At 39.2% G+C, this 13,908-nt stretch overlaps 1 protein-coding gene across 1 annotated transcript in view; it reads left to right on the forward strand.

Moving 5' to 3' along the window:
• Positions 1 to 13,908, forward strand: part of CFTR (CF transmembrane conductance regulator) — a 165,066-nt gene that overhangs the window by 49,332 nt on the left and 101,826 nt on the right. The window contains exons 4-8 of the mRNA XM_035020298.1: positions 580 to 651; positions 2,067 to 2,167; positions 3,582 to 3,828; positions 5,754 to 5,846; positions 12,739 to 12,918. Coding sequence (XP_034876189.1) covers positions 580 to 651; positions 2,067 to 2,167; positions 3,582 to 3,828; positions 5,754 to 5,846; positions 12,739 to 12,918 — 693 coding nt within the window. The remainder of the gene's footprint in view (positions 1 to 579; positions 652 to 2,066; positions 2,168 to 3,581; positions 3,829 to 5,753; positions 5,847 to 12,738; positions 12,919 to 13,908) is intronic.

A 13,908-nucleotide genomic window follows, 5' to 3' on the forward strand; every position in this document is an offset into this window, starting at 1 on the left:
TCCATTTCACTTAACTTATGTTATGGCTCATGAAAAATGAAAGAAACCCTTCTCTTTGGTTAAAGTATCATATCATTGGGGCGCCTGGGTGGCTCAGTTGGTTAAGCAGCTGCCTTCAGCTCAGGTCATGATCCCAGGGTCCTGGGATCGAGCCTCACGTCGGGCTCCCCGCTCAGCAGGAAGCCTGCTTCTCTCTCTCCCTCTGACTGCCACTCTGCCTACTTGTGCTCTCTATCTCTCTGTCAAATAAATAAAAACCTTTAAAAAAAAATCATATCATTGTTCTTCCTTAACTTAAGAATAATAATGCAGGGTAATATATCCATAAATTATGTTTCTAGAAACCCTGCACTTGAGAGGTCAGCTCAAGCAATGAAAGCCATCACCTGAGATAGAATCAGTACTTGGCACCTGTCTCTTGTCTTGTTTCACCTCAGATAACCTCTCTTTCACTGATTGGTAAGGATTATATCCAGCAAAAAGTACAGCCCAGACTGAGATATGATTCCTCTGACAGTTTGGGGCACAATATAAATTAGGGCATTTCTGCAGCCATGAGACCATTTTTCTTCAATCAAGGTCCGTGTCTACAAACTGCAGTCAAAAATGGTTCTAGGAGACTCAGTGATAGACACTACTGTTGACGACCGGGTAATTTAAGGTCCTGTAGCACCTGAGAGTTTCACAGGGAAAAATATACTAAAAAGCAGAGTACCCTCTTGGATGGTGTGAATATGGTTATAAGGAATTGGGGCTGCTGATTCTGGTAGACAGTGGTAACTGAGCTGCAGGTGTGTGATTGGAAAAACAAAAGAAATGCTGAAATATTAAGTCCTTTGCCATGTAAATAGAAAGAGTGAAAGAGTAAATATTTCCCAAACATTATTAGTCACCTGTTTTCATTATGCCGTTCAAGACAAATCCAGGAAAGGAATTATATTTTCTTTCCAGAAACATCCTTAAAGATCTTGGGGAATCGTTTAGTCAGTTGAGGTTGTTTTCCTTAGTAACCTGTGAATTTTCCATCATACTCGTCCCCTTGGTCACTTCTCCATAAGCACAGGCACACCAAGAATGGGATGAGGCATTGATCAGAGGATCCCGTTGTCTCGGGCCTCAAGATAGACCCCTGGTCTGGTTATTCTAGGTGCTGACTTTTCTTGACTTTGGTTTTTATTTTTCTTCTTCCTCGAAAGATGAAATTCATCCTATTTCATATTTCTGTCTGGCCAATTCTAATAGCAAATGGTTGGTTGTAACTTGTGTAATCTGGTTCCTTAATCTGGCATGAAATTATTACCTGAAAAGGCTGAGAAGTGCTGACGTAAATATGGGAAAGCAAGAGTTGCTTCTACTCAAAAGAGCAAATGTAATATTCTGGAAGAAATTCTGAAGGATACACTTCAAAGGGTTGATTGCCTCAGCCTGGGCACCTACTAAACTGGGCAGAGACTGTATAAAACTCCCTGCCAATCTACTCCTTTATCGCTCTTCTGTAATAAAGTCACTTTCAAGTTTTTTTTTTAATAAGAAACTGATAAAATATTTTTATGACTCATAAAGTACAAGTGATTTTATTACAGAGAGTACTGCTTTCTGGATGATCCTTAGAAATGTTTTTGAGTCCATTATTCTTTTCTTGTCATACCACTTCTTCCATTTTCCTCAACAGTTTCTAATACATTTCAACAAAAATTTTCACAAATTTGTGAACATTTTTGTGAACAAGGTTTTCTAGCCTTTTATTAACATCGACCTAGCCACTATTATTCTTTTTTTCTGTTGAGGATTAAGGATTCTAAGCATAGATTCTTAGTGCCAGACCCTCTGCTGTACTCTCATTTCTCTTGGCAATGACTCTGCCTGGGAGATGGTATGTTTCCCTTCTACACACTTGGATTCTGTAGCATCAAAGGGAAGAGCAGTTGGCTTAAGAAGGCATGGCTATCACTGGCAGAGCCAGGGGTCAAACCCCAGTGAGATTCCAAAATCACAGTCTGCCTTCAGTGCCAAGTGATTGAACTAAGTAAGCATTAGACCATATTACATTGTGAATCATGGTCTAGGTTGGGCATGTGGAACTTCATGTTCTTTATCAGGGTGCTCAGGATTCTCAGACTGAATTCTACGACTTGAGAATGAGAACTTCTCTGAATTCTACACATGTGTGAAACTAGCCCCCACGTGCCAGGCACAGCTGGTGCTGTTGCTCGCTCCCCCCCAGAACCCTCTGCGCGTCTGTTCATGGCTGCCCTTTGCCCTGCAAGAGCCGAATAGGAGGATCACAACGGACTCTAATTTTTCTGGTCCTGGCAGAGTGGGATAGAGGTTGAAGGCAGCATTGTTCTCTCTTTTTTTTTTTTTTTAAGATTTTATTTATTTATTTGACAGAGATAGAGAGAGAGCACAAGTAGGCAGAGAGGCAGGCAGAGGGAGAGGGAGAAGCAGACTCTCCACCGAGCAGGGAGCCCGACATGGGGCTCGATCCCAGGACTCGGGATCATGACCTGAGCCGAAGGCAGCCGCCTAACCAACTGAGCCACCCAGGTGCCCCAGCATTGTTCTCTCTTATTACCAGCATCGGCACTCCCTGTTTTCTGCCTGCTAGAGCACTGAAACCTCTTCTCTGTGTGTTTAAAAAAAAAAAAAAATTCACATTTGCAGTTTAGACTAGAAGGTCAGAAGTAAAAAATGATTGTTGCAGGACACCTGGCTGGCTCAGTCATTGGAGCGTGTGATTCTTGATGTTGGAGTTGTGGGTTTGAGCCCCATGATGGGTGTAGAGATGACTTAGAAATAAAATCTTTAAAAAATGATTTTTGCAAATAATTATACTAAACTGAGAGACAGAGAAGCTATAGTAGCCACTCTTTTGTAACTTTTCAAGAGCTACCTACAACAGAATCACTTGGGTTCTTGTTAAAACATGGATTCTGGAAGCCTATTGAAAACTCAGTCAGTCAGTATCTCCGGGTGGTGGGCCTGAGGCTGCATTTTAACGAGTTTGTCAGGTGATTTTCACCCATGCTAAGGGTTGAGAAACCCCTCCTTTGCTGCTTATCTGTTGTTCTCAGTGTTCCCCAAAGCCAAGCTAGAATTTCTAAAATGTTAAGAATCCATTAGGGAATCACAAAAGTATATTTTTCCTTTATAAATCTTGCAATGGTGTCCTCATTTCCACACTTAATTACTTAAAACACCAACCAACAAATAAAAAGTTTGAATCAAAATCTTTACTAGTCTTACAAAGTAATAATGAAGTTATTAAAGATATTGAAATACTGTCATCATAGCAATAGAAATAATAATTGAGGATTATGAATTATAATTTAAAAATAATATTTATAGGTATGATGTCCAAGACACTGGTGCATTCATTACCATCCCCGTCTCAGAGAAGGTAACTGAGGCCCAGAGAGATTAAATAACTTGCCCAAGGTCACACGGCTCATATAGGGTGGAGCTAGGATCAGAACACAGACAGAAAGCCTTGAGAGCTTCTGTTCAGGTTTTACATTCCAAGATGCCCAGTATTTGAAAAGTTAATAAGCATCCCAAATTTTATATTTTTTTTTTTATAGAACAGAACTGAAACTGACCCGGAAGGCAGCCTATGTGAGATACTTCAATAGCTCAGCCTTCTTCTTCTCAGGGTTCTTTGTGGTGTTTTTATCTGTGCTTCCCTATGCACTGAACAAAACAATCATCCTCCGAAAAATATTCACAACCATCTCATTCTGCATCGTTTTGCGCATGGCAGTCACTCGGCAGTTCCCCTGGGCTGTACAAACCTGGTATGACTCCCTGGGAGCAATAAATAAAATACAGGTAATGTACCTAACTGGGCATCGTATGCAATGATTTTAGAACAGTTTTGAACTTTTCTAGTGAGTAAACTCTCTGGAGACAAAGTCTTGGTCTTGGGCCTGTTCGATGCACAGGATTTCCTCTCTTGATGTCTATGTGTAGTCTAATGAGCCCTTGTGATGAAAGCCCAGTGAAATAAATGAAGGTCTGTGAGATTCTCTCAAGTCAAAGAAGTTGAAGAAAATATTGTTTCTGTAATCTGGAGAATTTTATTTAATCAACCAGTAGATTAGTTCTAATGAACTTGGCAAATGTGCAAAAGATGGTAGCAGATTCACCAGGAAGTCATAAAACATTCCAGCTAAAACTAAGAATGGTTACCTTAAACTTTTAAAAAATTTTCAACCTACTTTCCAGAATGTCAGATAGATGAGAATGGCATTTTATGTCACATCCTAGCAATGCTCATGTAGCTGGTAGCTTGGAAGAGAAGTTCTAAAGTCCTCAGGTGATTATACTGGTATATATAAAGCTAATTGAATCACCACCATGAATTTATGTGTGGTTATAATTTTTATAATTAATATACAGATCAAAAATGTATTCTTATACTTTTTTGATATCCACTTAAATGTTTAACCAGAAGATAAATCACTGTGATAGAAAGAAAAATGAGGGTGAAGGGTGAACCACTTTTAGGTGGTTCTGCCATTATGTAATCTTGGCCAGACTTTGCCAGTGGTGGCCCATGGACCTAATTTTGGCCTTGAACCTGTTTCACTTGATCTTTAAATTAAAAACAAACAAACCAACAGCCCATTTGCATTAGTTGCCAGCATTTAAAAGTTGGGTGATGTTACATATTCAATAAATCATGTCTTCAGCCTCTTTTGAAGAATTGGAATATATAGTAACTGGGTCCTCTTCCCTTATAAGCTGTGGCAACTCCCCCCCTTAAGAGGGCCTGCTCTCTTCTGTTCTACACAGTCTCTACTCAGTCACCCTCCTTAAATTTATCATTTTGAAAATATGTGAGTTTGAGATCTGTGAGTTAGACAAATTGGGGAATGTAATTCAGAACCCATAGCAGCTCTTAGACTAATCTTATTTCTTCTGTTAACTCTTCTCAACTGAGAGAGATAGAGATAGAGATAGAGAAGAGAGAGAGAAAAAATGAACATACATACAGACTTGAAGAGAGAACATCACAAAGACAGGGAGAGTCACTGAACAGGAACATAGTCAGAGAAACAAAACTGGGAGAAAAAGAGAGAAACCAAGGTAGAGATAGTGAGTGAGAGAAGAGTAGAGGAGAAAAAGCAAAAGCGAGGCAAGGAGCAGACTGTCCTCAATACCTGCTGTGGTAGGACTTCAGGACTTAATTCTTCCTGATGCTCCCACCTTCCCTCATAGAACCCTAATAATGTCTAATAGAACCCTTCTTTTAGAGTCAAGGTTCGATGCTTTAAAATCAGTTATATCAGATTTTCATACCTTTACGTAACCCAGAGAAGTGATGCTATCGATGCCTCAAATAAGGAGGGTGCTGTAGACGTGAAGACATTAGTTTTCTCTCTGTCCTAATTGTTGAATTGAGGCACATTGGAGGGTAATTCAGGGAGGGCTTATAAATTTATCACCCAGGTTAACATGTAAGTGTAGAAGGAAGACATCAGTTGCGTGTTAAAATCTAATGTATAAAAACAGTTTTATAAAATAGCACATGTTTTAAGAGTGCCTTTCAAATGTGATAAATCCTAGTGCTTGGCAAATAACTTTAGAACACTGCGAACGATTATTTTATTAAGAAGTAATTTCTGATCTATTCATAAATCTTCATAAAACCCAAATACAGGATATAGAACTATTGGAGTGTAAAATAGGTGTAATAAAGCAATAATGCTATTCTAGTTCTACAATATGTTTGTGCCTTCTTTTGTAAACAGGATTTCTTACAAAAGCAAGAGTATAAGACGTTGGAATATAACTTAACAACTACAGAAGTAGTGATGGAGAATGTAACAGCCTTCTGGGAGGAGGTCAGAATTTTTTAATTGTTTGCTCTAAATACTTCAGCATTTTCTCCTTTGCGAATCTGGTTTTCATCTAATAAACAAGAAAGTTAGAACGATAATTGAACTGGTAGTGCTGAGAGGGGAGCCGCTGCACTTACTGGATCAATTAAGATTAGGAAGTAATGCAAACCTCAGAGGTTCTGGAGCCTGGTAAGAGCAGGACTTGAATTTTGGCTCCGCCATTTATTCTGTGTGTAATTTAGATTGAATTTCTTGTGGAGCCTTTGGTTCTCCATCTGTAAAATGAAATATTAATATTTCCCTCGCAACCAGTGCCTGGTTTCTTGCAAGTTTGTTGTGAAGTGTGAAGCGCTCAGCATAGTACCATACACATAATAGTTCCTCAAGAAATGCTCCTTTCTCTGATCTCAAGTTCCAGTCCAATGTGTTTGCATACACCGGTCAACATAAAGATGTAGGAGAGATACATCCATGTGTTGTTTTCTATTTTTACTTATATCCATTCACTATTAAAAATTCTCTCGTATATCTCAAAGTCAGAAAAATATTATCAAGGATGTTCAGCCTCTCAAGAAGCAATATTTGATGATTGAGAACACCTATTGAGTTCCTCTTTCCTTATCGCTTGTATCTGCCGAGTAAAGATAGGAGTTACGAAACCAATGTCCTATTTCTACATTTTCTAAAATATCTGAAACTGGTTTTATTTATATAAGCAACTTGACAGCGAGGCCTTCACTTCACTTCATTTTTAAAGATACAGGTTAGAGAATAATTCTTTATCTGCCTAGCAAAATTGTTTGTGGGAAAATGTCAGGTCAGAAAGGGATCAGATTGATTTTACTTCTTTGTTTTTAGGAGTTTCAAAGGCCGTTCTCGGCATGAGGGAAAAATAAGAAGTTTAACGTTTTCCCTCCTAATTTCAGACAAAATCGTTTCCCTGCTCTGCTGCAAAAATCTTCCATTTTCCTCTCCTTCCATCTAATAAAATAGGTAACATGCTCAAACCCTTACTCTGTGCCAGACCCTAGGATAAGCGCTCGATACGTGTTGTCTCATTTAATTCACTTAACATTCCTGTGACCTAAGTAATTTAGTGATAAGAAAGTGGATGCTAAGAAAGGTTAAGGGTTCTGGCTCAGCTCACACAACTGGTAGGGGCCAAAGCCGGAATTTGGGCCCAGAGGTCATAGTCTACAATCCGTTCACCCAACTGTTGCCTCCCATCTGGCTATATCCTCATCCTCCAGTCTTTGACTATAACCTGCCAAATTCTGGACACTTCTTGATCACAAGAAGTAGGGGTCTCTAAATCCTACCTTTACAGTATAGTCTTTCAGGTTCAAGGTTTCTAGTCTCTTCAGTGCTCCCTTTGGACCCTGCCTGGTACAATCTCTGCTTATTCCAAGACCAGTCATTTCAGTTCTTCTCCTACAACTCTCTCAATTCCCATTTCCTTCCACTGGCTCCTTTCCTGCAAAACGTTACTTTATGGACCTTGGTGAGGTAGGTGCTGTCTAGGAAAATCATAAAATCATTTGTAAGCTTTACGCTGTTCTTGTTTCAACCTTAGTGGGCCTGTAAACCTTCTTGGGAAATCTTTTCATTTGTCTTAATTAATTTTCTTTACCATTTCCCCAGAAGCTATTCCAGATTTTTATCACTTTCCCGAAAGCCCCAACTTCTCTCAGGATCTGAGAGAAGTTGCCTTCTACAAAACAGAAAGAAAAGAGAAGCCATTATCATGTATGAATGCTTCCAACTTCCCTGTTCACCCTTGGAATTATGTGTTCCTCCTTCCTTCATGTCTAAGAGAAAGATAGATGTTTCTCCCTGCCCTTGACTGAGCTATTACTACTTCGCTTCATCTTCTTAGAACAGGGGGCCAGCAGACCTCTCTCTAAGAGCTTCAACATCTCCTTTCAACTGACTCCTTTTCCCATTCAGATGTTTTCCAGTTAAAAAAAAAGTCTTCCCTTGCTTTTGTCCACCCACCTTCATCCTCCAAACCTTATCCCTTTCTGTCCCTTTGTTGTCACGCCTGTTATTTCCTCATCTTTCATGGGCTGCTCCCTACCGCAGTCTGGATTCTGCCCTCGCCGACACATCAGAAGGGTTCCTTTCTTCTTGAATTGATCACTTAGCTTTAGTGCAACCACTCTTTCCATATTATTTTATCCTCAGACCATGACTTCTACCTCTTCCCTGCCTGCTGCTTCCATGGTGATGGGCATGGGGTCCCCATTTAGGCTTTCTTCTAGCATTTCATGCCCCCTGTGGGTGACCTCAAGCTCAGGGCAAACTGAGATCAATGTACTGATGAGTCTCAAATGTAAATTTCTGGCCCCAGTTTCTTTCCTGAACTTCTCTCATGCATTTCTAAATTTCCTGCATGCTCCTCAAGCACTTCACATTCATCACTCGCCAAGCTTCACACACCCTCTCCTCCCAGTGTATTTGCTATTTCCTTTGTTGGCATCAACAGCGCCCAAGGGGCAAGTCCCTGGTGAATTATATATGATTCTGCCCTCAATCCAAGACTGGGAGTGGGTAAAATTACTACTTACTTATTAGGAAGCTGAAACTTAGTTTAAGCAACTAGAACAAAATTAGACAACAAATTAGGGAAGAGCTAAAAGGTCAGCCTAAGTTTCTCTGACTCCAAAATGCTTTACCACTCACCATACTGCTCTTTATTTAAACAAAACAAAACAAAAAAGAGTGACTGCTGCTTTACGGTATATTGCTTTCACATACATGATCTCATTTAATACCCTCAACAACACCAGAGACTGAAGTTCAGAATGTTAACAATGACTTGTCAACCATTAGCCAGCTAGTTGAGATGTCACAAGAATGGGGTAAAGACAAAGGATATCATAACCATTTCATGTACAACTACAGGGGACATGTAGACATGGAAAATGTTCAATCTTATTAGGGAGCAAATAAATAAAAATAAGATCAATAGTGAGATTCCATTTTCACCTATAAAACTACAAAAAAAAAGTTAAAACAAATCCAAAACCAAAAATCAGTGTCGATAAGGGTTCTTGAAAACAAACACTCTCATATAATTATTGGTGGAAGAAAATTTAGAACTACTATTGACAAGACTTGGAATTTCATATGTCTTTTGCTCTCGAAACTCCACTTGTGGGAATTTTTACAAAAAAAAAGTGCTCCCCAGTTTATAACAAAGTACATGTGAATAGTTTATCCATACTCTTGGATACTATCTTACAACTAAAAATTATATTAAAATAGTATTTAATGGTATATGAAAATGTTGATGATTTATTATAAGTCATAAAAAGTGGGTCACCACCTTATTTTTTCTTAATTTTGTAAAATATATATATATTTTATTGAAATATAGTTGACCTATTATGTTAGTTTCAGGTATACAACATAGTGATTCAACAATTATATACATTACGAAATGCTCACCATGATAAGTGTAGAAACCATCTGTCACCATACAGAGTTATTACAATAATATTGACTATAATCTCTATGCTGTACCTTTCATCTCTGGTTATATGTATGTATTTACATACAAAATTATATATATCTATATATGTAAGAAAGTGGAGGGATTTCTTTTTTTTATTTATTTTTTATTTTATTTTTTTTAAAGATTTTATTTATTTATTTGAGAGAGAGAGAATGAGAGACCAAGGGCACGAGAGGGAAGAGGATCAGAGGGAGAAGCAGACCCCCTGCTGAGCAGGGAGCCTGATGTGGGACTCGATCCCGGGACTCCAGGATCATGACCTGAGCTGAAGGCAGTCGCTTAACCAACTGAGCCACCCAGGCGCCCCGGGATTTCTTTTTTTTTAAAGATTATTTATTTATTTATTTATTTGAGAGAGACAGAGAGAGTGACTGAGAACACAAGAAGGGGAGAGGGGCAGAGGGAGAGGGAGAAGCAGATTCCCCACTGAGCAGGGAGCCTGATGTGGGCTCGATCCCAGGACCTGGGCATCATGGCCTGAGCTGAAGGAAGATGCTTAACCAACTGAGCCAGTCAGGCGCCCCAAGAAAGTGGAGGGATTTCAGTTGAAATGTTATGTATGGTTTCTTCTCAGTAGTAGTACTACAAGTGATTTCTATTTGTTTTGCTTTTCTGTATTCTCCAAATTTCTTAAAATAAGTGTCTTCTATAATCAGAAATAAAGATTATTAGCCACAACAGCCTTCCATGGGTCCACATGCTTATTGGTTTAAAGTCCCACTTCCAAGCATGGCACAAGTCCTTCAACAGCCTGCGTTGCCCATCTTACAAGGACACCTTTTGTCATTTTGCCACATACATCTGACCTGGCCACTCACCACTGCTGAGACATACTGTTTTTTTAAGCCTAAACCATCGTACATGCAGATCTGTCTTCCTGGAGCACCTCTATCATTTCTTGGTCTTGGAAATCCCACTTCTGTCCCTCCTCGGGTCATTTACTTGGTCCAGTTCCAGGCTGAGTTGCTTGTTCTCTGTAATGTACTCCCATAAGATTTGGTGTGATTTTCAGTTCTAGCACTAAGCATGTTTCAGTATTAATATATATTCATACATTATTCTCCTGTGTGTGGGATTTTTGAAGTGGTCTTTAATATAGAGCTGATGCTCAATAAATGGCTGTGAAATAAACAAACAAATAAATAAATAAGGGAGGGCTGCCTGGGTGGCTCTGTTGGTTGAGGGTTGAGTGTCCAATTCTTAGTTTTGGCTCAGGTCATGATTACAGGGTCCTGAGATTGAGCCCGGGTCAGGCTCTGTGTCAGTGGGGAGTCTGCTTGAGATTCTTCCCTCTCCCTCTGCCCCTTCCTCTGCTCACACTCTCTGTCTCTAAAATAAATAAATAAATCTTTTACAAAAATAAATGAATAAGGGAATAACAAATGCCCTTGTCCCATTTTATAAAGACTTTTTATTGTCTACTTCTTAAAAGCTTTGCTTTTAGTTGTTTGATGACTAAGGGGGATGTAGGCCATCCATATCGTGAGAACTCAAAGCAGTGGTCTTCAAACTTAATTGCTTATGTATGACCTAAAAGAATTTTGAAAAACTATGACATATAATCTCTGACACATTGTGAAGTTGACATAAATTTTTGTGTAGTTTTAAGTGGTGGCAAGAGGTGTAATTCCTGTTTATTGTATATTGTCTAAGTATGTTAAATGGATTTTTGTCAAAACCTTGGCATTATAGTTTGAGTGCATTCAGTTTATGGAAGATAAATGAATTTATGAAGTCAGTTCTCATTGTAAAGCCATTCGGCTTGCTTTCTGTCAGAAAAAGTATAGCAACCTTAAAATTAATAAGATAATTAATGTGTATCAACTAAATTTATTAAATTATCAAAAATTAAGTTATCAAATAATTAATTAAAATACCTTATCCTGCCACTAATTTCTGTAATCTTATTCTAAGCTAGGTAAGACCCATAGATTGCCTTCAGGTGAAATGAGATGTTACCTCCTTCAGTATTCCTGGCTTTGCTTTCTTTCACAAGAAAGAAAATTATTCTTCTCTGTTCCCCTTGTGTGTGTCCTAGAGGTTTTTACACTCCAGGAAGGACAGCACAGTAAGACTTAGCACTGGTGACAGGCTCCTCTTCTTTGTCAAGTGAGGCAAGTACAACTGTGAGCCGGGAAGTGGGAAAGAAGAAATGACAAACAGCAAGCAGATCTTAGGCAGACTGATTTTAGGAAGGAGTATATTTGGTGGTTGAGAATGTGGGAATAGATTCCCTCAAGACTACGCATGAGCTTCCTCCCGATCAGTCCTTGGGGCTGGTTACTCTGGATTGAAGACCCTGCTACCCTAAAGCTTCCCATGGGGCAATAGAGAAGCAGGGAACTTTCTTTTTCTTTCTTTTTTTTTTAAAGATTATTTATTTATTTATTTATTTATTTATTTATTTATTTATTTATTTATTTATTTGAGAGAGAGAGACAGGAGAAAGGGAACAGAAGCAGGGGGAGTAGGAGAGGAAGAAGCAGGCTTCCCGCTGAGCAGAGAGCCCGATGTGGGGCTCGATCCCAGGACCCTGGGATCATGACCCGAGCCAAAGGCAGACGCCTTGAAAGTTCCCCAGTAGGGAACTTTCAAAAGGGAATTCCTTCCTCCCAACTATTCTCATATAAGGGAATTCATCTGAATTATCTGGCAATCTCATCACGTTTATACTTAAGAACTACTTAAGTGCTTTAGGCTTCTTAGAGGATGGTGCCAGTGGCGTGTTAGAAGAGTGGTTCAGGTTGGGTTGTAATTTCACTCTGGCCAACTTTAGTCATTTCACCTCTGAGTCACAAAGTCTACTGCTTTGAAAGAGATGGATTGTAAAATCTACCTCTGATGTTATTATTGTGCTGAGGATTAGATAATATTTATTTGCTCAGCCTATAGAAGAAGGTACATGTTTTCTTCAATATTAAATTAAGTTTAATTTAATTTAATGGTGAGTGACAATCTAGGATATTGAAGTTATGTTTCCATTAAATGCTTTATTAAAATTTTCAGTGTTTTGCATCATGTACTCTAGAACTCATATACTATATAATTACATGCTATAAAGTATGGATCAGGTGGGGCGCCTGGGTGGCTCAGTCGGTTAAGCGTCTGCCTTCAGCTCGGGTCATGATCCCGGGGTCCTGGGATCGAGCCCCACATCGGGCTCCTTGCTCGGCAGGAAGCCTGCTTCTCCCTCTCCCTCTGTCTGCCGCTCCGCCTGCTTGTACTCTCTCTCTCTGTCAGTAAATAAATAAAATCTTAAAAAAAAAAAAAAAAAGAATGGATCAGGTGCCATGTGCTTTTCATAATACATAAAACAAATATCTATTGAAAATACCTGAAAAACCTACCTTTGTATTTTCTGTATTTTTTTTTTTTCAGGGATTTGGGGAATTACTTGAGAAAGCAAAACAAAACAGTAATGACAGAAAAATTTCCAATGGTGATAACAGCCTCTTCAGCAACTTCTCACTTCTTGGTGCTCCTGTCCTGAAAGACATCAGTTTCAAGATAGAAAGAGGACAGTTGTTGGCGGTTGCTGGATCTACCGGAGCAGGCAAGGTAATATCTTCTATTCCTCACTGTGAGAACTTAATTTGGCGTGCACTTCTTTCTTTTCCTAGTTTGTCTGTAGTGTAAGAGGGTATGTTGGAGAAATTCTTACATCGGTAGTAGGAGAACACCTGGATATAGTGTCCCTTACATAAATTATTCCACTGATAATATTCTCTAGTCTTTTTTTTTTCTTCATATTACTTCAGTGACTTTTTCTTCTGCATCTTTATATGGTATATGGCACACAACACAGTGTTTTTCCCCCCGCCCCCATGCATGTGCTGATCTTTACATTTATTAAATTTTTTCCTTCTTTTCTTTCTTTCTTTTTTAAAAATGTTATTATGTTATGTTAGTCACCATACAATACATCATTGGTTTTTGTTGTAGTGATCCACGATCCATTGTTTTCGTATAACACCCAGTGCTCCATGCAGTACATGCCCTCCTTAATACCCATCACCGGGCTAACCCATCCCCCCACCTCCCTCCCCTCCAAAACCCTCAGTTTGTTTCTTGGAGTCCATATTCTCTCATGGTTTGTCTCCCCCTCTGATTTTCCCACCTTCATATTTCCCTTCCTTCTCCTAATGTCCTCCGTGCTATTCCTTATGTTCCACAAATAAGTGAAACCATATGATAATTGACTTTCTCTGTTTGCCTTATTTCACTTAGCATAATCTCCTCCAGTCCCATCCATGTTGATGTAAAAGTTGGGTATTCATCCTATCTGATGGCTGAGTGATATTCCATTGTGTATATGGACCACATCTTCTTTATCCATTCGTCTGTTGAAGGGCATCTCGGCTCTTTCCACAGTTTGGCTATTGCGGACATTGCTGCTATGAACACTGGGGTGCATATGGCCCTTCTTTTCACTACATCTGTGTCTTTGGGGTAAATACCCAGTAGTGCAATTGCTGGGTCATAGGGTAGCTCTCTTTTTAAATTTTTGAGGAACCTCCACACTCTTTTCTTTTTTTAGATTGGAGCATA

The sequence above is a fragment of the Mirounga leonina genome, unplaced genomic scaffold (genome assembly GCF_011800145.1).
Source record: "Mirounga leonina isolate KUSES-001 unplaced genomic scaffold, KU_Mleo_1.0 Mir_174, whole genome shotgun sequence".
In the NCBI taxonomy this organism is placed as follows: domain Eukaryota; kingdom Metazoa; phylum Chordata; class Mammalia; order Carnivora; family Phocidae; genus Mirounga; species Mirounga leonina.